The sequence below is a fragment of the Uloborus diversus genome, chromosome 9, assembly GCF_026930045.1.
Source record: "Uloborus diversus isolate 005 chromosome 9, Udiv.v.3.1, whole genome shotgun sequence".
NCBI classification, from domain to species: domain Eukaryota; kingdom Metazoa; phylum Arthropoda; class Arachnida; order Araneae; family Uloboridae; genus Uloborus; species Uloborus diversus.
Genome location: NC_072739.1, coordinates 53981369 through 54006975, shown reverse-complemented (window position 1 = coordinate 54006975; position 25607 = coordinate 53981369). Strand labels below are relative to the sequence as shown.

General features: G+C 31.6%; 1 protein-coding gene across 1 annotated transcript in view; it reads left to right on the top strand.

Annotated features, from left to right (window-relative positions):
* Positions 1-25607, top strand: part of LOC129230219 (uncharacterized) — a 140716-nt gene that overhangs the window by 39571 nt on the left and 75538 nt on the right. The window contains 3 exon segments of the mRNA XM_054864621.1: positions 8761-8828; positions 13180-13236; positions 17445-17593. Coding sequence (XP_054720596.1) covers positions 8761-8828; positions 13180-13236; positions 17445-17593 — 274 coding nt within the window.

The following is a 25607-nucleotide window of genomic DNA, read 5'->3' as shown; positions in this document are numbered from 1 at the left end:
TATCCCTATTGCTTTGGACACGAATGTGCTAAAGATTCTCAATTAAATTGTAGTTTCATAGGGATTTTTTATTTTCAAATTATTTTCATGCAACAAATTCAAAATTTTATATCTGAATTTTTGACTTAGTCGCCATATTTGGTCATTTGCGAGATTTAAGTACACAAAACTCTTAAAGTGGCCAAGTTTTCAAAATCGGAATTAGATGTTTATTGCAATGCAAACTATTGAAAATAATACGAAATGGGCTTTTTTTTTTTCGGAAAATTCTTAATTTTTTTCTTGAAAAATGAAAAAAAATTTTCTTCAGAATATTATGTTATCCTGATTGGTGTGGATGCTAATGTGCTAAAAACTGTCTATTTCATCTAAATTTTAGTTTTTTTAAGGATTATTAATTATTTATAATTACTTTTAATGCAATAAATTCAAAAATCTATCATCTTAAATTTTTTGCATTGTTGCCATGTTTGGTCATTTGCAACATGGAGGTAGACAAGACTATTAATAGCCTAAGTTTCCGAAAACAGAATTGGTTGTTTGTCTCAATGCAAACTATTAAAAATAACAAATGGCAAAAAGTTGTGTTTTTTTTTTTTTTTTTTTAAATTTTTAAAGAGAAATTTTATCTGTATTTGATCCTTATTGCCTCGGAGGCTTTGTTATAAGCTGAAACCATTTCATCTAAAATGAAGGTTCCTGCTGACTTCTCATTTATTTATTTATTTTTTTTAAATAAATCAGAAATCTATTTTAACTTGAATTTTCCATGTACAAAAAAGTATTGAATGACTCTATTTTAAAGTGTGTGAAGTCCTATTCATCTATTTTTTTCATGAATGTTGTAAAAACTGCCCCATCTCCCCTCCAGTTTGTGTTTCAAAACTTGGTGACAGTTGTGGCCACTTAAGTTTTTGGAGTCTAGTGGCCACTGGCCACTTAGAGGATTTCCAAGTCTTGACCTTTACTACGAAGTTGCTTTACTTCCAAGTATAAGAAGTAATCATGTTTTTTTTTTTTTTAATCTTCAATATGTTCTTATGCAATGCATTTTCAATACATGTAGGATATGTATAAAGGAATATTTTTTAAAAAGGGTTGCAGTTTTATTAAACAAAAAGTAATCATGTTTTTTTTTTTTAATTTTCAATATGTACCTACGTAATGATGCTTTTTTAATGTAAAATATTTTTATCTTATACTTGGTTGTAGTTTTGTTGAAAATCTAACATGAAAATTCAGAAACGCATTGTAAGGGTGCTTAGAACTTATAGAAGCTTACAGTACAGAAGGAAGGTTTAGCACAGGCCACGATTTGGTGCTCCTATTTTAACCCTTATTGCTCCGATTTTTTCCCTTAAGTGCTCCTATTTTTTTTATCTTGAGGTTGGCAGCTATGTGATGAGGAAAAATGGTAGTCTTGCTTGGATTCAGGAAGGAATTTTACATAATCAATAGCGTCAGAGGCTTTTTTTTTTTTTTTTGCCACGCAGTGCTATGAAATAAAGAAGTTTTTTCAAGTTGCAAGCCTCCCGAGGGCCGGAGATAACCAACTCGCGGGCCGGATGTGGCCCGCGGGCTGTAGGTTGGAGAGCCCTACATTACATTGCTAACCACATTTGTGTAATGTATAAATGCTCTTCTTCCTCCCCATTAAACCGAGAAGGTCCTGTTACCATTCGGGGGGACGAGAGGAGGAGTTTTAATGTATAAATGCTGTGTTTATATTTTGAATGCAATTTTTCTTTTTGAAAAATATTGTTGAAAGATGGTTAAACATCATTTTATTTATGGTTTATGTGCAGACTTTAAAAATTATGTGTAGAAGTAGTATGGATGATATTAGAATAAAATTATTTTTTACTTTTTAAAGCAATTTTCAACTGAAGTTTTGAAGTTGTTCTTTTTTCTTTTTAGTGGAAATATACTACTGATTATGAAACCTCACCCTATTTTATCATGCAAATGCTTCATAAAATAAATAAATAAATAAAAAAAAGTCTAAAATTATAAATCATTTGCACTAAAAGCTAATCTGTCAATCTGTGAGATTTATTAAAGTGCAAATTTAATCAAAACCACTCAAATACGAACAGCTTCCCAACATTATTTCAAAGATTGCTAAAAAATGAAGTTTATATTATCTTACAGCAGGGGTGCCCACAGGGGGGGAGGGGATTATGGCGCACGTTGTGCCATCAACAATTTTGGAGGGATTTTTTTTTTTTTAAATTATTTTTTTCATTTTTTATAAAAATTATTTGTTTAATGCTATAATTTTATTTATTTATTTTATTATTATTTTTTTTTCTTGTGTATTTCATTCGCGTAGCACAGAACTATTCTAATAAATAATACAATAATAATTAAAAATAAATAAATAAGTAAATAATATTTTTTAAAAAAATAAAAATATTTTAAAAAAAATAAAACTAAATAAAAGAGCAAAATATATTTAAAAAATAAATAAATAAATAAAAAATATAAAAAAAGTAAATAAAAATATTTAAAAATAAACAAATAAAATAAAAAAGTGGGCTGAAAATAAAAAATAAAAAGGACAAGAGGGTTTAGAATTTTTTTGGAGGGGAATTTGCGCCATTGAGCTTGGGGGGGGGGGATGAGCACCCCTGTCTTACAGGAAAACGCATGTGGTGTACTAAACCCCAAAAACCAGAAAAAAATGAAAGGTTTTCAAATTTCCTACTGCATTTGATATGAAATTTGAAATGCGAAAATTTACGTTTCACTTGCATTTCACCATGAAAACTGGTTTACAGTTGCATTTGTGCTTCAGACTCAAATTTTATCATTCCATAAATTTAGAATTACCCGTCTCAAAAATTTTAATTTAGGCCTAGGGTAGGCTCTGATCTTTCAAACATCAAGGGATTAAAAATTATTACATTTCATAAATTAAATGTTTAAGAAATTTTGTTTAAATTTTAACTATGCATTGTTTTAAAGAAAAAATAAATTAAAATTTGCTAAATTTATCTGCAAAAAAATTAATATTTATTTCTTCATCGGCAAACATTTATTTATTTTTATGCAACTATATCACCAATGAATTTGAAACATCTTACTTACCTGCGAAATTTTGCATCAAAAAAAAAAAAAAAAAACTTTTCGAAATTATTCCCAAATACAATCAATTTTTGAAAAAAAAAAACCTCAATTGTATTTTTTTTTTATTTTAAATGATTAAATTTATTATAAAACGGTTTTTTACTAATAATATAGTATTTACAGCTTTTTCAGTTTCATCGATGTCACGTGCAATGCGAAATATTTTCGTTTTGCTATATTTGAGCAGCAAGCTTTAGCTTGCACAGCATCCACTTTCCGCTTACAATTTATCTTTTTATTTTCCAATTGGTGAGCAGTACAAAGCATATTGATTAAAAATACCAAGTTATTTTCAGTATAAATATAATTTTATTTATTGTATCGCTCGGCAAATCGTATGATAATGCATCGTATGAAAAGCGACATCCGCAGATCGATCGTACGTCGATGCAACTCATCTCCGATTTTTTATATTTTATTATTCATTGAGCACACCAAAAAGAATACTTTTACTGAGATTGATTTTAAAAAAATCAAATAAAAATTAAAAAAAAAAATTGGTGTGCAAAAAAAATCCGGAAAAAACGTGCTTACCTAGCGCACAATGTTTTTGCAAGAGTAAACATTCTTTTCTGTGCCGCCATTTTAAAATGCAGTTGCTTTTAAAATTTGTGCCAAACTCAAAAAATAAGCATGTTTGGCAGATAAATAAATCATACGAACAGAATGGAAATCAAAACTTACATAATTCACTTATTTATAGCGTATGAGAATCGTCCTTTTCTGCGATCGAAATTTTCAATTTTCGTAAAGCGCCATCGCTTATCGAAAAAAAAACGATTTTTCGTTTTTTTTTTCCTCATACAAATTGTTCCTTGCTGCTTTTTATTTCGGAACAAAAATAATATTTTGCATTTCTTTTTGAAACATTTTTTTTAAAGAAACGATCTCAGTAATGTAAAATAACTCTACTCTGCAAAACATAAAATGCGTACCAAGTCTAAATTCCAACAAACAAGAAATAAATAAATAAATCTAACGCAAAAAAAAATTGATCACTTTACCTTTTCACAAAAAATGATGTAATTTTAGGCGACTCATCTTCAATTTTGCGCTTTCCACCGCGTGATCGCTGAGCAGCCATCGCAAGGCAGGGGGCACGTGTCAGAGTTCAAAGTGCAGAGTGCTAATGAGTAATGACGGTTCACACTTGCAGCTAAATTTCTCCCTGTTGCGGTGGGGAAAAGAAGTGGGGAAACGAAATGCTTCTTTGGAGAAGCAAGGAAGCTTTGAACAGGGGGGAAAAGTGATTATACATTGGAAATCCTAGTAGAGATTGACTCGGCAGGGGTGGCGATTGGGGGTGGCGACCGATAACAATATTTTTTAATCGCCACTTTTTATAACTTTAATCGCCACGTGGCGAGTGGCGACCGCTAATTTTCACCTATAGAAGAATACATTACATCTTTGAGAATTACAGTTCTTTTACCAAACTTAACTTTGATTTCCCCTTTTCCCTCAATCGGGAAAGTTTGCTTTTTCACGGCAACAGCCATGTTTACATCATTTAAGGGTTCAAATGTCCTAAACCAGTTCTTATATGAGCAACAGTGATTTGATGTGGCAGTGTCAAAAATAAATGTACTCCCTTTTATCTTGGGTCTGACTAAGATTTGCCTCTGACAAGAAATACAAAGGATACGCACATCTGTTATTTGAAGGTGATCGGCGACGCTCCTGGAACTTCCTTCTAGAACTCCGTCGGCGATTTCTATTCCTTGGGCTCATACCTTCATCCCTCCATTCTTTCTGGGATTGGTGCTGGTTTCACCTTTCATTTCTTTCTTGTGAAGTCATTCTTTGACGGTCTTCATTTTCGACATAAGGGCATCTGCTTCTAATATGTCCATATTTTTGACATTTGTAACATCGATTTTTAGATTTAACCTGAAAAAACCTGCAGTTCATTTGTCTTTTCTTCTTACATTTCTTGACGGTTTTCTTCAATAATTAGGTCAACCAGGATTTTCTCGAATGTGAAATCTTCATCTTTTCGCATCAGAATCTGTTGAATCAGATGATCATACGTTTCTGGTAAACTTTGTAGTAATTTAAAAGAAATACAATCCTCCAGGAAATTCGGATAAACAACTTTGATTTTGTCGAAAATTCTCTGCAGACGTGCCGCGAATGAATTCAGTTTTTCTCCGTTCTCTTTCTTGCACTGGTTCAGCTCCATGAATAACTGCATACCTTATACATCTATTCTCCGGAAAAAAATGTAATTTTAGCTTCTTCCAAGATTTGCATGGATCTTCTATAGTTTCAACTATTTTTCTTATATTTTGTTCAGTATTCAAGAAGATTAGAGACACTGCAGTTCGCTTCCTCACAATAAATTCTTTCACATCCTTTTCTGTTATATTCGACTTCTCATTAATGACTGGTTCTTTTTCTTTTCCATTCGTTATTTCCCAAACATTCCGTTCCATGAAAAGAAACTTCATATTCGTCGCCCATTTCAAAGTAATTCTTTGTTATTGAGCTTTTTCAATTTGGATCGCGAAATTTGCCTTTTTTTTTTTTTCAAACTTTAGGATTCTTGAATCTTGGTAAAAATTTTTAAGTCGCTTCTATCTTGGTTGCCCCCCCCATCTCAAACATTTCCAATAACTTAATTTTCAGATGGGTCATCAAATTTGCAGCTTCCAAAAAAACTTTTCAAAATTTTTTGAAAAATATCGAAATGTACACCTTTTAACGGTACGTGTACTTTTGGCAGCAGTACAACCCCCGTCTTTTTACATGTACACTCTTTATCATTTCCTAGTCTTATCCAAAAATATTTTCACTAGGTCTGCACAGGTAAGGGACTGGGCCCATAACCCGTGTTGGGGAGAATTTCTAATCTAATAATGTCTCCCCAATTGTTTCCTTTGATACTAGCAAAGTGAGTTCTGAAATAAGACTAACAAACTATTTCTAACTTTCATGACGTTTATTTAAACAATAATATGAAGATGGCCAGCGGCTTGAGCATCAATTTCGGCCGGGTCTGTGTCTTTGAGTCTAGAATTCCTAGTGTCTGGTCACCATCCATTTCCATCAGGCACGAAGTAAACCAATTCATGCTTGTCCAGTTTTAGCTAGGCAAAAGGCGTATATTTATCATCCGAGGAGGTCGATCATTTTACACTCATTTCATTTTTCGCGATTCAAAATCATTCATTTCTTCCTTTGTCTTCTCCAAGCGACCTTTTGGTTCCGCGCCTGTCCAGCCATGCTTCCTCTCGCAAGTGGCGGGAAGAACACCAACACCTTTCTCCAGAAAGGCTGGAAGAAAAACGGGTTTTCTTTTAGATGCTTCCTATATGGTGCTGACATCTAGGTTTGGTGCACGGTGTTAATTGATATTCGGTATGAGGTATTATTTGCTGAAATTGTGATAAGTTTTGTTGTCACACAAGGGTCTACTGTACTACAATTTTCCATTTCTCTTTTTAAATTTTCGATTTCGGGTCTTCAGAATTAGTTAATAGTTTGTTAATTTCTGCAAGCAATGATATTTTTTTCCCTCCATTTTCATAATGTTTCTTCAAAATATTGTTTTAAAATTTTGCTCATGTTCTGTAAACCTTTTTTTTGCATTATTGTTATTAAAAAATATATTCTGTCGTTCATAAGATTGGGGGGGGGGGGGGGGGGCTTGGTAGTGGAGTGATGGAAACACTTGCTTTGCATGCCTGAGGTTGTGGGTTCAATTCCTACTAGTGCCTTGCAAAGTTATATTAAAAAATTAAAATTGCTTCACATGTTCATAAAGCTTAACCTATACAAATAAAACAAAGAATATATGTGTGTTTGTATACAGGGTGTTCCGTTTAACCTGCAAGACTTCTATTTTTGCAACTGTTATTCTTAGATGCATACTTCAAATTGCAAAAAGTTCAAAATCAGATGCAGAGTTAAGATATTGAAAGTTTGAAGCAAAAATAAAAATGAGTCAAAAAATACAAAATTTAATTTTTTATACGGGCCCTAGGTCCCCTAACTAATATTTAGAGAAATAATCTCAATTGAAAACTATTACTGACACAAAAAAACTTGAAATTTGTGAGACCGAAACTCAAGGAGATATTCCATTCAAAATTTTAAGGACCCACACAGAAGATGAGATTGGAACTTATCGCCCTTTCAAAACAATGACAGGTCGTCAAAGTAAAAAAAAACAAGATGTTTATATTTTTCTTTGCTATTCAAAATTAAATGCAAATGTTATGCCGTAATGTGCAAAAAACACACTGCAAAACCTCGAACAGTTTGTAAAACCATTCTATGCTCACATATAATTTTAAAACATTTGTTAACCGCTATGTTCCCCCCCCCCCCCCCCAAAATGTTACTGATTGCAAATGAAAAGTGATGTAAATCACAAAATGCTGCGTTTCATATCTCGGTGAATATTGGTTGTACTAATTTCAAGCTTTTTGTGTTGGAATTATTTTTCAATGGAAAATATTTCTCTAAATATAAGTTAGGGTACCTAGAGCCCGTATAACCCAAGACCCCCCTTCTTGGGCACCCAAGAAGTAGGGGGGGGGGGGTTTCAAACACAAAAAAGGAATTGAACCTTTTAAATTTTAATTTTAAGACCCGAATTAAACATTAAACGGCTCTTTCTACCTGAAATAGTTATCCGATCAGTTCGATTTTACCACCATTTGAAAGCCGCGAAAAATACCCATAAAGTTCTTTCACTTTGTTCAAATTTTAAGAAAAAAAAAAGGCTGTGAAATCACCGGGGGAAAAATTATAAAGCACTTTTAAGCCTAATGGAATTCTATTTTCATATCGGAAAACTACCGTTTGCATGATCTCATTTCAAATTAGCGGTCAGAAGGTTTCCACTTTTTTTTTTCTCTGCTGTGACTAAATATTTTTTTTTGTTTTGAGATAAAAGTTTCCCCTTTTGATTATTATTTGGCGATTTATCTTTTTTTTTTTTTTTGTATTGCCCACAGAAGATAATCAGGAAGGTTGCGTTTAATTTATTTGAGAATTTTCGATTTGCCGTTTTTTTCTTTGAGCATTTTTATTAAGCTTATTTTGATGGGAAATATCAGTATTTTTTTCTATTCTTTAAGCCTGATTTTTGAAGATGTGTCACTTGACATAACTTTTATTTTCGAGGTAGACCATGCAAAGCCAGGCAATGCAGCTGGTAAAAAACACATAAAAATATATTTATTAATGCTAAATTTTTTATTGAATGAAGAAGACAGTGACTTTAATGGGGGTAAAGTGGTTGAACTGACAGGCACATAAAAGTAACCATCATATGACTTCCTACTTAAAAAAAATGCTTTAATTCAATAAATGTCTCTAAAAACAAATGCTTTAACCTTTTGAAATTTTATACTATTGTTATTATTCTTAATTTGTAATGATGTGTTACCTTTTGTTGTAGAAAATTAAACTTATTTATTGTGTATGAACTCATTCAGCGGATTTTTACGTTACTTATTAATTTCTTTTCAATCAATAAATCAGTGAAAATTGATTGATTATAAACATTCGGCAGAGTGGGCATTTACCAATTACTATTGATTAATATATGTTTCTTTAATATTAAGTGCATTTTCAGTACATTACTTATGAAGTTCATTTCTTGCTTTTTTAAAATTTTAGAGCGAAGACATGTAGGAGAAACATTGCTTAATCAGAAGAGTTCCAGGTCTCATTCAATATTTCGAATGGTAATATATTTCTACAATTTTATTTCAATTTTGTTGTTATACTGTCTATGCTAGTTTTGTTTGTTTGAACTGCCAATGGAGAGTGGCAAAAAGCTAAAATCCAGTCATTAGGAATGAAAATCGATATTTCATTTTTGCATTGCTAAAAATGGCAATTTTGCATCAGAGCTGTAAATTTTATGATAACACTTTGCAGTTTTTCAACACTAAAGCTACCTGAGGAAAAGTTTGTGGGCAGGGGGCATTTTTTTTTTGTAATCTACAGTTACAAAACACTACCTAGTTTTACAAAATACTACCATTGATTTAACTTAGAAATAACTGCTATGTGTTATAGACAGTTGGCATTCAACAACAAAAAAAGAAAAAAAATATGGTTTCACAAAAGAAATGAGTAATGTATTTAACGCAATCCAGACAGTTAGGAAAAACATTTATGAATACATGAACTAGTAACAAAAATGCTCCTTATTATTGCAAAAAAGGAAATTATACTTTAATCTTTTACTTAATGAAGTTTTTTCTCCATTTCAGTTGACCTCGGTAGAAAATTTACTTTCAGAAAGGAAGCAGGTTTTAGCAGTAGTTTTTAGCAGTTTTGCAGCATTTGTGTTCAAGCAAATTTAAAAATTGATTGATGGATACTATCAATAACTAAAACTTAAATATATGTAAAATATGAGAAAATAAAAGTTTAAATGTTTCATATATAGTAGGGTCTGGTGGGGTAAAGTGGTCATAAAATCATAGGTTTTCAACTTATGTGAATAATAGATACAATAAATTCTTTAAACATTTAAACTTTTTTAGTTTTTATTTTACATTGCATTATTAAAGAACACAGTACACTGAGTTTTAGGAAAATATTGATTTAAGTAGTTTGATGACACTTTCTTTTCCCTTTGTATTTATGACCACTTTACCCCATGGGGTGGGGGAAAGTGGTCATAGCATGGGGGTAAAGTGGTCATAGTTAAAAATAGATGCAAAACCATTACAAACAACCCTAATATTTGTATATTTCTGTTATTTTTATGATTACAAGTATATGCACAAGCATATGTGTGTATACACGAGTATATACGTGTCGTGTAAACATTAGTAAACACATTCATATCTGAGTAGATACATGTATGCATCAGATACATGCATGCACGAGCCTACTCAAGTATATACGTGTATACACTAGTATATAAGCATGTATACGTGATTACCTACAGGAGTGTATACGTGTCTAGTGGCGTAGCTAGACCCGACTTTCGGGGGGGGGGGGGTTACTTCTTATATATATATATATATATATATATATATAATTGCTTGGAATTTTTTCCTTTTCTTCTTTTTTTTCTTTCTCTTCTCTCTTCTTTTTCTCTTTTTTTTTTTTTTTTTTTGAGACTAACTTTTCGGGGGGGGTTTTGTCCCCAAAACCCCCCCCTTAGCTACGCCCCTAGTGTCTACACTAGTATATAAGCATGTATACGTGATTACCTACAGGAGTGTATACGTGTCTACACGAGTATATAGGTGTCACGTGTACGTACGGGTATATACGAGTGTAAACGAACATCATATGCGTGTATGCACTTGTATCTCGAGTACATACGTGCATACCTGAGTATATACGTGAACAGTAGACGCATACACGCATATATAAGTGTACATAAACACATATACAAGTATACACGAGTTAATTCGTGGATATATCCAGTGCGTGTTTGTACGAGTCTACTCACATATATATATTTATATATATATATATATATATATATTGTAAAGCACGAGTATATATGTATGTATATGTGCAAACACGATTATATACCTGTACAGATGTATATACGTACATTTACATGCATACATCAGTACATGTATGTGTACACAAGTTTTTAAGCTGATATACATGTATACCTACAGAATGAATCCAAGCTCTTGGGTAAAAATCTAAGGAGTTTGAGAGGGGAGAATTAAAAGCAAAGAATTATAAGGAACTTACGTTAGCTGACGCGCTACATGTACACAAAGCCAGAAACTGATGAATGCAAACAAATCGCAATTTTGTTACACAAAGATGATTTTACCCAACATTTTAGTTTTTAAGAAATATTTAGAGCAGTTGTTAAAAGTTACGGCTTGTAGTCGCAACAAAGGCGCAGCGACAGATGAACTTTTTCAAAAGTCTCGTTATTGCAACAGAAAGTGCTTTGTGATTGCAAAGCACATGTATTATACCTGCAGGTCGCAAATTTCATCAATCGCATTAAAACTTTTTTGAGACCTAAAATGTTGTGTAAAATTTTCTGTGTGTAATATAAATTTGTGACCTGTTTTGCATCCATCAGTTTCTGGCTTTGCGTGCATGTAGCGCGTCAGCATTGTGTTTGTGATCATATGTTCCTTATGATTCTTGCTTCTTATCCTCTCCTCTAACACATTTCAATAATTTGCCCAAAAGTTTAAACTCACCCTGTTTACTTGTATATCATATGCTTGTATGTAAGTGTTTACTCTAGTACGTACGCGTATATTTGTGTCTACTTGAGTATATAAGTGTTTATATATATATATATATATATACGAGTATAAGTGAGTATATACATGTATAGTCGAATGTATATCTGTATAGATTAAAAATACTTGCAGATACCCATATATGTATGCAATTTTTAGCAATATTTTTATTTATAAACTCTTAGTTTTATAGTTAGAACATTATTTTTGGGGAACAAGGGAAAAATTTCACCCCTTTTCTGTGTATTTGAGACTTCTTTTTTTTACTTACTATATATATAAAATAAACAAGCCAAATTCCAAATATTAAACAAATTATATAAAAATAATGATGATAAAAAGGAAAATTGCAAATAGCTATTAAATAGAAAAAGATAAAGTATGAATCCAGAGCTCATCAGCCATGGAGGATTCATTAAATAGGGTCAAAAGACCAAAATTTTTTTAACTATGAACTAAAAGAGAATGTTTAAGCTCCAGTGCATGCAATATAGAGTAACATTGGGCAAATGCACCACATGCTAAACTGTAAACAATTAATAAGAGCTCAAACCTAAAACTAAAAGCAGGGGGTTTCGCCTCAACTAATTAGAAAAACAAGTTCCGATAATTAGCCATCCACTTGTTTTCCAAATTAGTCGAGGCGGAACCCCCTGCTTTTAGTTTTAGGTTTGAGCTCTTGTTTATTGTTTATAGTTTAGCATGTGGTGCATTTGCCCAATGTTACTCTATATTGCATGTACTAGAGCTTAAACATTCTCTTTTAGTTCATAGTTAAAAAAATTTTGGTCTTTTGACCCTATTTAATGAATCCTCCATGGCTGATGAGCTCTGGATTCATACTTTATCTTTTCCTATTTAATAGCTATTTGAAATTTTCCTTTTTATCATCATTATTTTTATATAATTTGTTTAATATTTGGAATTTGGCTTGCTTATTTTATATTTACTTGGCTTTTTAGTTTTGCTGCGTTGCGCATCTATGGGCTTTTGGTGTGGACTTTTTAATATTTTTCACTTTTATTATATGTATCTATATCTATCTATCTATCTATATCTATATATATATATATATATATATATATATATATATATATATATATATATATATATATATATATACACACACACAGTGTCTCAAAAAGGAAATGATTTTTATTTTTTGTATCTCAAACTTTGGTTACGTTGAATATTTTTCTAGGCTCCTAGTACTTCAAGATATTGATAGTCAAATGTGCGTACAGTGGGACCCGGATTTCGCAAATTCATCCGGACCGAAATTTTTATACCTTAAATCGGGGTTATTCGTAATATCGTGGTGTGAAATTTTCTTTTAAAAATTGCACTTACCTTATCTAAAACCCTACTAAGCAACTGCGAAAAAATATCCATAATTAGAAAGTGTACACCTGCTGCATTAGATATGTTTTTACATTTTTCAGGGTATGTAAAGGATTTGAAAAAGTAAGTTTTAATGGGAGTTTCATTTTGGCTTTCTGCATCAGAATCACTATTTGGTAGATGCCCACTCACCCATTAAAAGTGACTGATTCTAAGAAGAGTCTTTTTCTGCTTTGAAGAATATGGACATAACATTTGGAAAACAATCCAATACTTCCTAACAAACAAATAAAAAAAATTCCGCAATTGAAATAATTCGTTAATTCAGGGTTTATTGTTCGGTTATTGCCTTCTTTTTAGTTGGCAAAAAGAAAAATTTGCTAAATCACAAAATTTGTTAAATGGAGGTTCATTAAATCGGAGTCCGACTGTATATAATATGATTACAAACGTACTTTATATGATTACAAACGTACTTTAATGTATCATTTCTTTTATTTTTAAGAATTTGATAAGAAGAATGCGAGACGTCGAAGATGCTGATGTGAATATTTCTCAACTTGTAAGTTTATACTGATATTTTTGCTATTACTTATTATCTTGTTTGCTTATAAATTGCTATATGGTATATGCATGAAATATTTTATTAATATAAAAGATTTTTTGAATTTGCTCATAAGTTAACTATTTAAGAATCTTTAAATAGGTATATTTTTGTCTGATTTTGTTTTGGTTGGAGTTTTTAGCATTTGAATTATAAGTTACAAAATTGGATGTATTTTCAAATTCTAACAGGAGGGGGGGGGGGGTAAGTTTGGGTCAAGATAGCGGTATTTTTGACTCACTGAAGATTTTTCAAAGCAGATAGGATGTTTAGCATCATTGGCGCAATTAAACCAATAGTGATATGAACATGCCTTTTTTTTTTTGCATTGCTCCAATGTGTTCCGAAACAATACCCTTCTCCCCCAAGAGCCCATCACAAAGATTCCTGAGAATGAGATATCACCTAAAAAAAGAGAAAACTACCCATAAAAACATCTCTCCCCATAAAAAAGTTCAATGACGGTCTATGCCCCCCCACCCCCTTCCCCTGGTGGGCATCCCTGCCCTTTACCATTTGACCCCAAAAAGTACTCTTGTCCAAAATTTCCACCTTTTGTAAAGGGAAATTTCCCCATGGTGATAACTTAATATGTTTACATATGTGGAGACTTTACTTTTGTTGGTTTTTCAGCATAATTTGCATTGAGTTCATAACCTTTCCCCTCACCTCCTCCCAGGGAAAATTTTGAAATGACGGTCACTTACTTTTGATAGGTGTCTTTTACATGTAGGCCACTGCCGATATCTTTGAAAATGGTAAAAAGTTGAAAAAAATTAGAATAGGATGAAACCCATTGGAAAAGTAAGAAAATATAAAATAAATAGGAAAAATAATTTATGGGCGATCTGAGTTCGGCAAGAGAGGATGGGGGGGGGGTTAAGGCGGGAAAACAGTTTATCATAATTTTCGGCAAAACTACAAGTCTTATCAAAAAAAGTAAATGACAGAAAGTAGAGATTCCAATGAAAAAACACGCTCCGATTTTTAAAAAAAATCAGATATTTTGACGTGAGATTTTTTGATTGAAAATTACAATGCTTTTTTTTATTAAACCAAAAATAGAAGAGAAAATAAATATTTTGAATAAAAAAATTGCATTGTATTTGAGAAATAAAAAGGTAACTTTTCACCAAGTTTCGTGAAACAAATCATTTTTTTATGGGAGATAAAAATAAAAAACAAATAAGTTGGTTTTTTGAATATTTTGCATAAATTTTAAAGTTATGTAAAAAAAGTGCAAATACAAAAGTTGAAGTTCTTTTTATTGCCAACAACTTTGTCATTTACTTTTTACGATAGGACTTTTAGTTTTGCCGAAAATCAGGATAAATCGGTTTCCCCCCTTCAGCCCCCCCTCCTCCCCCCTTCTCGAACTCAGATCGCCCGTCAATTATTTTTTCTATTAATTTTATTATGTTTTCTTACTTTTCCAATGGGTTTCATCCTGTTCTAATTTTTTTTGGTCTCAAAGGTGTTTGGCACTGGCGTATTAGAGCAGTTGTGCCCAACTTTTTTTTGCTCGAGGGCCGCACCTCATAGGGAGATAAATCTCATGGGATAGAACATTTATAAATTTAAACTATATTTTAATATATTTTTATAGATAACATGGGAAAATAGAAAATGAAACAAAATTTCAATTCAAGAGATTCATCATTATTACATGCTTACTTTATTGACACAAAGTTTCTATCTATTTTTTAGAAACAAATTTGTAACCTTTTGGCTTCAAATTTAAAACAACCATTCTTAATACTGAATGGAAGCCTCTGTTGTCTTTGAAGGCTCTGGAATGTATTTTTCGATTTGTTTCATTAATCATAACAATGGGCCACATGAATCAGCTTCTCGTTCCACATCGGTCACCCAGGCCATAGGTCTCCACTGATTTAGCATGAATTTGCGTCATAAATATTAATATTCCACAATAAAGGTTATTCTGGTAATTATTTGGATAATAAATTATAACTGCTCCTTATATTCACAACTAAAAATGGGATTTTTTTTTTTAGTCACAAAACTCCCATTTTGGAACTAAAAATTCTTTAAAATATTCCCCCTATTGTAATTGTTTGACTATTAACCTTAAAAATAAAAAAGAAAATAAATGAGGTAGATAAATTACTAAAATCTCTCAGTAATTATTTCTTTGGAATAGTGTCTTAAAAAATGATATAAAAGGCATTGACTGTGGGGCAATTTTTTTTTTATCAATCTCTGCATCTGCATTCAGTTATTTAGGTAATACAAGACAGATTTTTGTCATAAAGAGAAAAATCGCATTTAAAGGCTACGGCAGGAAATTTTTTTTTCTTCCCAAAGCAATCTTTTTTCACAGATTATGCTGGAAAGAAACCTTCATTCCATATTGCTTGGACTAAAAGTCAGTGAAAATTTGTTTTCTTTAAAATGTTTAAAACTAGTACCTTTTTCATCAACTAGGGGGCTTTTCCCCCTGCTCTCCAACGACGCTCACCAACCTCCGAAGATTGTTTCGCAATCTTATTTGATTTGCAGAGATTTAAATCGTCAATTAGAAAGAAACAGATTAAAAACACACTATGAGTTCCCTTTGGAACAAAAAGCACCCCTTTCTTGGGTTTCAAAATAACCTGTACCAACTTTTACTTAAATGTCAGCTAAGCCTAAAAAAATTCGATCTAAAAACGCAAATAACTACTTCTGTAATTAAGTTACAGCATTGAAACAAAATGCATAGAATGGGCAAAATTCCACCCTTTCCAATGATTTTATAATATTAATATGTGCAAGTATTTTTCACCCCTTTAATAGGCAATTTACACAAAATTTGAACTTAAAAACTTAATTGTAAAAAAACTAAGCCAAAAATTAAAAAACAAAACCCCAAATGCAAACCACCGGGGCTCAAAGTAATTTTGTACGAAATTTCATGGCTATAGATACTATGGGATCTCCTGGACGCAGGCCCGTCACTTACTTTTTTTTTTTTTTAAATATAAGGAGATAAAGCCCAACTGAAGAATTTCAAACATCATTCAAAGAACCCAAGACCTCGGTTGAAGACACAAGTTCTTGGGGGAAAGGCGCTTCAGGACTGCCAACTATTGCACATTTGGTATAAAAACTACTGTCTGGTGTTTTTAATCCTTAATCCCTTCTCATGGTGGTAGAGGGCTAAGGATGGGGGGGGGGGGGTAAATAAAATTTGCTAGCTAAAAGACTACACATAAACACTTGAAACTGTACATATTTTTCATTAATACTACCCACTACTGTCTGAAAAGGGTTGGTAGCCCTGCCCTAGCTTTGACAGCCCTTCATTTGTTGTACTAATGTATTTATTTTATTATTATTATTATTATTTGCACTTAGTTTTTAAAAGGGGAACAAATCTATTTTGTTCTATGTGATGAGTAATTTTGAAGTTGAACCAGTTGTTAAAATATATTTTGTTTTTCCTTTTTAAAACTCATTTTGGAATTTAAACCTTGAATGCATGATTTTTAAAAAACACTTTTTAAACTTCTGTTCAAATTTATTGTTAAATAATCACTTGGCAGCATTGTGCTTAAACTGAAAAAAGCAACAAATAATTTATAATCAAATGTCCCAAAGCATAGCAATAGAAGTTGTAGAAATGCCTTACTGTTTAAGTAACAGTCAAACTATTCTCCATAGAGTTAAAATAGGTAGGCATTTTCAAGCACACTAAACTAAAAAAAAGTCTTACATTTGTGAATGACAAAGTAAAAAAAGATGAAATCTATTTTTGTTTTCCATTAGATTGGTGTATTTAGAAGTTTGAAATGGATTTAATTGCATCTTCAGAAAAAATTTTCCTGGTTTTTGCCAACTACGGAGTTTCAATTTCTTATAGTTGGGTAAGTTGCCAAATGGCAACACAATGCATTCAAGGGTTAAATCTTTTAAAAATGGTGAAGACCGTTTTTGTGTCCTAGTAGGTCATTATGAATTTATGAATTACTTTTCAAAAATTGTGTGTTCATGTCTACTAACATAAATCATGCAAAAAGTATTATTTTTTTCTGTTCCATTTTCTTTTCTAAAATTTTAAAATTCCTTTTAAAATATTTTATATTGTTCTTTGTTGCATAGCTGTAAAAACACAAGGATTATTGCTATGATTAACCAGTATTTTTTTTCTTTTTTTGTGCTTTTAGAACCTAGTAGATTTAGCTGGATCTGAAAGAGTTAATCAAGCTGGAACAACAGGAGCACGTTTTAAGGAGAGTGTTTATATCAACAAGTCATTATCTATGCTGACCACAGTTATCAGTCAATTAAGTGAACAGCAGGAGTAAGTATCTTAGTCAGGGTTTGCAAACTGGGCCCTGCCCAAAATAACTCCCCTGGATTTTTTCGGTTAAGCCCACTTGAAAAGTCCACTTTTTCGTTAAAGTGGCCTTTTGCAGAATTTACTGCATATTGAAAACATTTATTAAAAAAAAAATAATAACCATGCATTAATTAGTTACCAGTCATAAATTCTATACTAAATGAAGTAAATGTATTAGACCCCCTCCCTCCTAATAGTGTAGAATTGTTTTTGGTAGCCAATGGCTACTAATGCCTAAAACTTGGGTAGTTAAAAAGTTTTTTGTAGCTTCATTGAAACTCATTGGCTCCTCCAAGCGACTATTAAGTTGGTGATATAAAAAGATGTTTTCATTGTGAATTTTTTACTCTATAAAGAATATCTACATGCGTGCTCAAAGGTTGTACATATTTGAAAAAATTACTGATAAGTAAGATTTATAATTTAATGTCACTTTTATGAAAGAAATCAAAAGGATGAAGTCAAAAACGATCCAATGCATTTTTTTAAAAAAAGAATTAAGGGTTCATTTGCATACGTTTTGATTAAGTTAAACAAAATTTGATATTAAATGTTCTTCCACAAAATTTTGCAGCATTGAGCGATCAACTTTGATTGACATCTTTCAACATAAGTTTGTAACTTACACATAGGTGGATTTAGGACTGAGTTCCTGGGGGGACAGGATATTTTTTTAGCAACATTTTTATTGCCCCCCACTCCTATGTTTTTGTCTGTTTCCTGTGATGCATAAGTCCATGCTTTACTTTTTTGTGTGTTGTTTTCATTAATGTGCTTTCATGCTGTCCTTTTTGAATTGACCTTAAAAGAGGGAGCTGGTATCAAGAGAGTGATGCAGGGCTCCCTTTTAAGTGGGAAATAGAATATAATTTCAGGGGGCCGGAGGTTTCTCCCCCGGAGGGAATTTTGTAAAATCGATATAAAATTCTGCATTTTGAAGCCTTATAGAGATTAATTGGATAGACATAGAAATTGATAACTAGATTATACAGTTGTACAGTATTGTTCAAACTTTGTAAGAAACAGCCATTTTGAGTTTGAAAGAAACAATAAACTAGATTTCTCATTACAACAACCTTTTTTTAATTATAAGTAGTGCAGAAAACGAAAAGGAATAGAGGTAGTGTGTCATTTTTTTTCCTAGCTAAACAGATAACAATATGCAGTAGAAGTAATTGGAGCCTACTTTGCTTAGGATTTTCAAAGACTTATCTAATTATTTTCAAGGACTCTAGAATAAATAAAATTATTTAACGCACTTCATTTGTACTTTCCAGTCTTTGGTATTTTAGTACTTGATTGTAAATTTTTGCAGTCCTGTTCTAACTTTGGGAGAAATAGCTATTTTAACTTTAAAAGAAAAAAGAAACTATAGATTTCTCATGACAACAACTTTTCTTCAGTTGCAAGTGGGGCAGAAAACGAAAAGAAATAGAAGTAGTGTGTATTTTTTTCCCGTGCTAAACAAATAGACAATATGCAGAAGAAGTAAGATAAAAGCAATCAATACAAAACAATTTCCAAAATACTGCATTTGGGATTGAATAAATAGCAAGATATGAAACATGTGAGTCACAAACATTTATTTCAAATAATATGTTACAAACGTGAGAGCCATGATTTTTACATTTTTAATACAGGATGTGGCAAGGAGCTGAATTTGACATATGTTGGCATTCCTCCCCCTCTACCATTTGTTAGAAATTTTAGAGAATTTGTTAGAATTTGAGGTTTGTAGCCACTCGTTTCCAAATATTCAAGGTTTCCAAGCACTTAAAAATAAAATTAGTTTTTTCAAGCAATTTCCATTTTTAAGGAACGAATCATGAATTTCTTTTTTGGGAGTTAGGGACCCACTTCAAAGCAGAGGACCTAAGCAACAGCTTGTTTATCTTATAGCAAATTCGACCCTGTTTGTAATTCACTCTTACCTGTAAATTTTTGTTTAATTTTTTGTAATTTTTACGAAAATTCGTCAGTTTTTACGGTTAAAGGATTTTTAAGATTTTACCAATCTTTGTTAGGTTTTTATAGACTTTTATAAAATTTCAACAAATTTTTCCTAAACTTTTAATGATTCAATTATTTAGATTTCAATACTGACAAGGACTGACTCACTTAAACTTAGATGATTATGACGTACCTTACTTTTTAAACAGTATTTATAAAGTAAGTAAAATTGTACTCTCCTTCTAAGTAAAAAGATTCGTTTAATCAGAACACTCAGATAACTGAAATTTATTCAGTTTGCGATAGTATTTATTCCCTCTCTCTCCCTCTTAAAAAAGAGAGAGAAGGAAAAAAATTTATGTTTTTTAGAATTTTTCAAAAGGCCAATTAATATACTAAGAACATAAATATTATGCAAAAATATACTTTAAATGTGGACACAATTCAAAACCAGTAGATCGTTCTGTTAGCGCGAATGGAGGAGGGGGGAGTTTTTCCCCTTTGCTTTAGGGTTCTAATTTGTTAAAATAATTGTCAATTATTATAAGTGTTGCAGCTTAATGTATAGCTCATTTAGCCTATATTTTCATTCATATACTTGCCCAAATGGTTTTCAGTCCAAAATAGTGAATTTAGGCACATTTTCATCACCCCAGTGACAGCTGTACTATTTGTATTTAATGTTCGTTTTTTTTTTCTTTTCTTTTCTCCCATCAGAAAAGGACATTTGCTTTTCTCTTCATTTTCATTGAACTATTCAAAACAGAAAAAGTCATGATTTTTTTGTTTTAAGATTTTGGAAGATGTGTTGTTACTACATAAAGTCCTCCCAAAACTGGGGGGCATTGCCCCTCTCTGCCCCCCATAAATCTGCCCATGAACTTACATTTTGGCAAAAATAATTAACCAACAATGGTCCCATAACAACTGCAATGAAGTAGAAAAAAATATTTTAACTATCGAAATAAAAAATAAAATAATCATATTTGAGGCAACATGTGATAAAATACTTTCTAATTAGTTGAAATATTTAAAGGATGCAAAGGGATTGCGAATTCAAATATGTCAATCAATTTTTGCTTTAATCTGTGCACGTTGCTTGGAATATTTTCAAAAATGAAACTATTTTTATTTTACACGCAGGAAACTATTAAATTCCATTTCAAGTACTAGAGAGCATTAAAATATAATAAAATTTAGTACAACCTTCAAAATAAATCAAAAAATTTTCGATTGAAAAACAGTGAAATAAAAAGTAATCAAAAGCAAGGCATGTGTTCAATTCAGTAAGAAAATGACTTTCAATAAATTAATTTACTTCATCGATATCCTTATTCTATTAACAGATACTTTGCAAAATAATGGGAAAGGAAAAATCAAAAAGTATTTAGCTTTTTAATTAGTGTCAAATTCTTCAATCTACTGAATTTGCCACCAATTTTAGTAGTGCAATTTTAAGAATTTTTTCCCTATACAATTTTTGATTGATGGAGAGATTAATAGATGGGGTGAGGGATTAGAAGTTTTGTAGAAATATGAAAACGGGTCAATCCATTTGAAATCACCCAAAAAGAGTAAAATTTGTTGCTCAACATTTTTGATTTTCCCGATTCTTTTATCATGGATTACCTATAGGTAGACATTAACAAAACTGCAATTGAAAAAAATTTACTAGCTATATTTTTTATTTGGCAGCCAATTTTAAAATGGCAGTTTGGCAAATTTGACAAAAAACAGAGTTTGCGGAAAATTGTATTGCCAATTCATTTTTAAAGATATCAAAATAATTTAAAAACCAGTGTGTTAAGCATAAAATGTCCTTTTAATAGACCATATTTTTATTTTCCTATCATGCAGGAAAGTCAGTTAAACTCTTTCTCTAAAAATTCGAAAAAAAGTTAACAATCACTAATTTTTGAGAGCGTAAATTTTTAGGAAGGAAAAGAGACTCAGCAATATTATTTTATTTCTGTGTTTGAGTACTCATACTACTACCAACAGCATAAAGTTTAGTCTTTAGAATGAACTAGTTTTTTTTCTACGGCTTTTCAAAAATGTCCAAAAACACGTTAATGCCAATTTTTGTAGGTCAATATCTAAAAAGGGACTGAATGAAAAAAAGTGAAAATTTTATAAAATGTTCTTAATACTAATAAGAATATCTCACAAAAAAATTATGACTGATATTCAACTACGTTTTGAGTTATAGAGTTGTGAATTTCAATAAAAACGTTACCTTTTTAAATACACTCGTGCAATGCTAAAGTAACAACTATAGGCTTAAAATTATTTAAACTGGCAAAGTTAGTTGATGCTTAAGTCAATAAAGTATCAACACATTGTTCATTTCTTCTTTTTTAAAAATACAGGACTGTAGTAGTAGTACTACCGGTAAAATGCTTGAACTTGCTCATATGTTTTATATACTACACTGTCACAAACTATAACACACACTAATGTTTTTCTATATATCTTTATGTAAAACTTGTAACTACTTGGCAGCTGTAATTTTGATTAAAGAGTTAAACAAATATGATATCTCATTGCACAGTTTATCAGTTATGTTGTGTGTTCTTCCAGACATTGTTGTGAGCTCCAATGAAGTAACTTTACGTACTATTTTTTTTGCGGGTACCCAAGCAGTATCATTTTTTGACAGTTGAAAGCAGTTTTTGGTCCAGAAGGATGAAAGAAATGCACCAAAATATCATTGTTACCTTCACTTTTGTCTTCAACTTTTCCAAGCCACCACTTCTCATCGTATATACAGGCAACAAAGTCATTATTTGTGAAAGACGACACATTTGTAAATAATATTGAAGTCTGATGATCATCAAATCTCGAGCCTGTGGAAGTAACAAAGCACCTTATTTCATTGTTACTTAAGGGAACATATCTGTGATAGCCTCTTGTACCTTTCACTGTTAAACAACATTCAAATCTCTCGGTCAGTGTTGTTTCCATTCGCTCAATTTCAGCTGAAGAAACATATACATATTTGATTCCAGTAATGTTGTTCCGACAGTATTTAAACATGTCTTGTGGAGTCAGGATTTGATCTGTATAAGGTCTTTGGAGGGATGCTCGTGTTACTTCTCGCTTTGTTGTTCCGCCAATCCCATCACAAGAGTTCTTCCCATGTGATGAGGCAAAGAAATTCCACTCGGCTTGCACACCATAATCGTTTTTGTGTTGGCAGACATTCACAAAGTTTTTCTTATTTTTGTATTGGCTGCTTGCGCCATCGCTGAAGTACACAACCATTTCAATATTTGGTATAATTTTCTTGATTTCCCTGATGAGGTGCTGTTGAAATGTGTACACAGCAGTTGTATTATGATCGAGGTGGTCGCTAATAACACAAATAGATTTGCAACTCACCGTTCCTTCCTTTTTGTAGTATATTACAAACGGATGAAGACTTGCTTGTGTATTAGTCCAATGAAAACTTTGTATTTCGTCCTGCACTGTGAATGTGAAGTTTTCTGCAAAATCACCAATCACTAAACAGTGGTTATCTTCCAAGTTTTCTTTAGTTTCCCTGAAATGTTTAGCTTGAACTTTTGATATAAAATGATGGGATTTTAAAAGAGTAAGCTTATCAATAAGAGAATGCAGAAACTCTTCACTGGACATTACTTGTGTTATGAGCTCAGCTCTATCGGTTTGCACCCATTGTTTGAAAGCAACTTCATCAGGCAGATTGTCAATTTGATTTTGTAAGAGATCAATCAAGCAGGGTATCTGGTCCAGGACATTTTGAACAGGTGTCAAGCATACATTTTTCATTTTCAATATCACATACCATGAAAGCTATGAGGTCTTTATAATTTAAATTAAGCTTTGCTCCTTCTATCATAAGCTTTGTGTTTTGGTGATGTTTGCAAACACATACACTATGAGTTCCTGATGAACCCGGAAGAACGCACCACTTTGGTCGGAAAGCGCAAAACATAGAGCGACCAATTTTGTGATTTGGATATTTCTGTTTATATATGCTGTAGAGTTCGTTGAGTGAGAGAAGAATTAACCTTTTCTGTTTTTGCACCTTGACATTGTCAATCATAGTTGAAACATATTCCTTTTTACCAGGGCATAAGCGACTATTTTCGTCATCTTCGTAAAACTCTTTAACATAGTTAATAATAGCTTCACTTATTCGGTTGCCCTGTCTTTTTGAAAGATGTGGCAAAATACCTTGATCCTTTACTAGCTGCCTAGTTAACTTTACCATGTATTCAGAAGCACCAAAGTCCTCAACTATTTTTTTCTTTGACCATGAGCTTGGCAGTAGACTAATTATCTTAATTTTATCATCTTTACTAGACACTTTGAATTTTTCTTTTAGTTTAGTAATGAGTGCGTAGTACTCACTAATTGAAGTATCTGTTTCATTTAGACTCTGTGTTTCTAAGTCATTATGGAAAGATTCATCCAATTTTCGCTTGACTGTGCTTGTAATTTTATCAGTTTTTCTTTGCAAAGCTGACAGTCGTTGTTCTGTGTTAAGCTTTGTTATTTTACATAAAGGAGACAATTCCAAAGTTTCACAAATGGATTCCAATTGATACAACGGATTCTCCTCTACTAATTCAAAAGGGCCAGGAAGAAATTCAGGATCATCCTCAGCATTATTTTTTTCATCTTCGAGCAGTTTTTCTACAAAAATTTTTGATGCGCAAGTTGAACATATAGCTTGTCCAGGAATTAGTTCAATGTTCATATTTTTACTTTTGGAAAGGTGTTCTATTAGTATTTTACGCAAACCGTTTTTGATTGGCCTTTTGTGGCTACCAAATGGGTCACAGCATTTTTTCCCAAAAATGTGGTTGTACTTGTGTAAATATTTATCTCTGTGGTAATGACAAATATTAGTAATTTCATTTGAAATTCTTAATTTTAGCAAACATTGTTCTTCAGATGGCAAGTCACATACCTTGATCAACTCTTTAGGTACTTCTTTGTTGTAGTGTTGTTTATGACACTGTTCACTTATTAGTTCACCCACAAAACAACTCATACCGAATACTTAAACAATCAATTAAATTCTTGAAAGCTAATATTAGGTGGATTTAAAAAAGCACAGTAATGCAAACAGAAAAATACAATTCCAAAACTACACTCTAAAGCAGGACATGTTCACTAGTCAAATAACTATCACCAACTGAACCTCATCCATACCAAAGCATGTCACCTTGGAGTCTAGACTTGTGAGCACCAGAAAAGATCTTGACTGTACAAGCAGTTGCAGACTACTTTTTTTTTTTTTTTGCCTCTCTTACACCAATAGATTTAAACCCCAAAAACCATAAAAAATAAACAAGAAAAACAAAGATTGGCAAATGAATGCTTGAGTCAGATTTACTGAACAAGTAAATAACCAAAAAAGAGAGAAGAAAGTGAAAAATCCATGCTTTTGACAACAGTATCTTTCGAATTCTTCCATGGCAAAAATAGCCATTATTTCTTTCCTTTTTTTTTCATCTGTTCTTTGATATACCAGTAAAAGCAAGAAAATTTAATTTAAACTAGAGTATATAAATAATTTTATCCCATGTCATTATTATGTTTTCATGATAGAACGATTTTTATTAAAAGAAATATAAACTTTTTAAAATGCTAGAATTGCTCAAGAATATTTAATTGGATACGTTAGATAATATGAAAGAAATCAGTGTTGATGGTGGATTCTACTAAAATCAGATCATCTATTACAAGGCTCTTGTTTAGATCATTACCTGCATTTAAAGATAAATTTAAAAAAAAAAGAAAGAGAAGAAAACCACACAACACTTCACAGAATTAAAATTTTTCTTCCCAGCTGCTGTGGTGAATATTAGCTTAAGATGCTTTATGGGCGAGTTGTTGTTTATATTAACAAATGTTTTTGGCAGTATTATATATTATAACTTAAGCTGCATTTAAATATAAACTAAGTAAATTATTTTTAAAACTCTAAATAATAATTTATTGACTTAAGCATCAACTAACTTTGCCACTTTAAATAATTTTAAGCCTATAGTTGTTACTTTAGCAT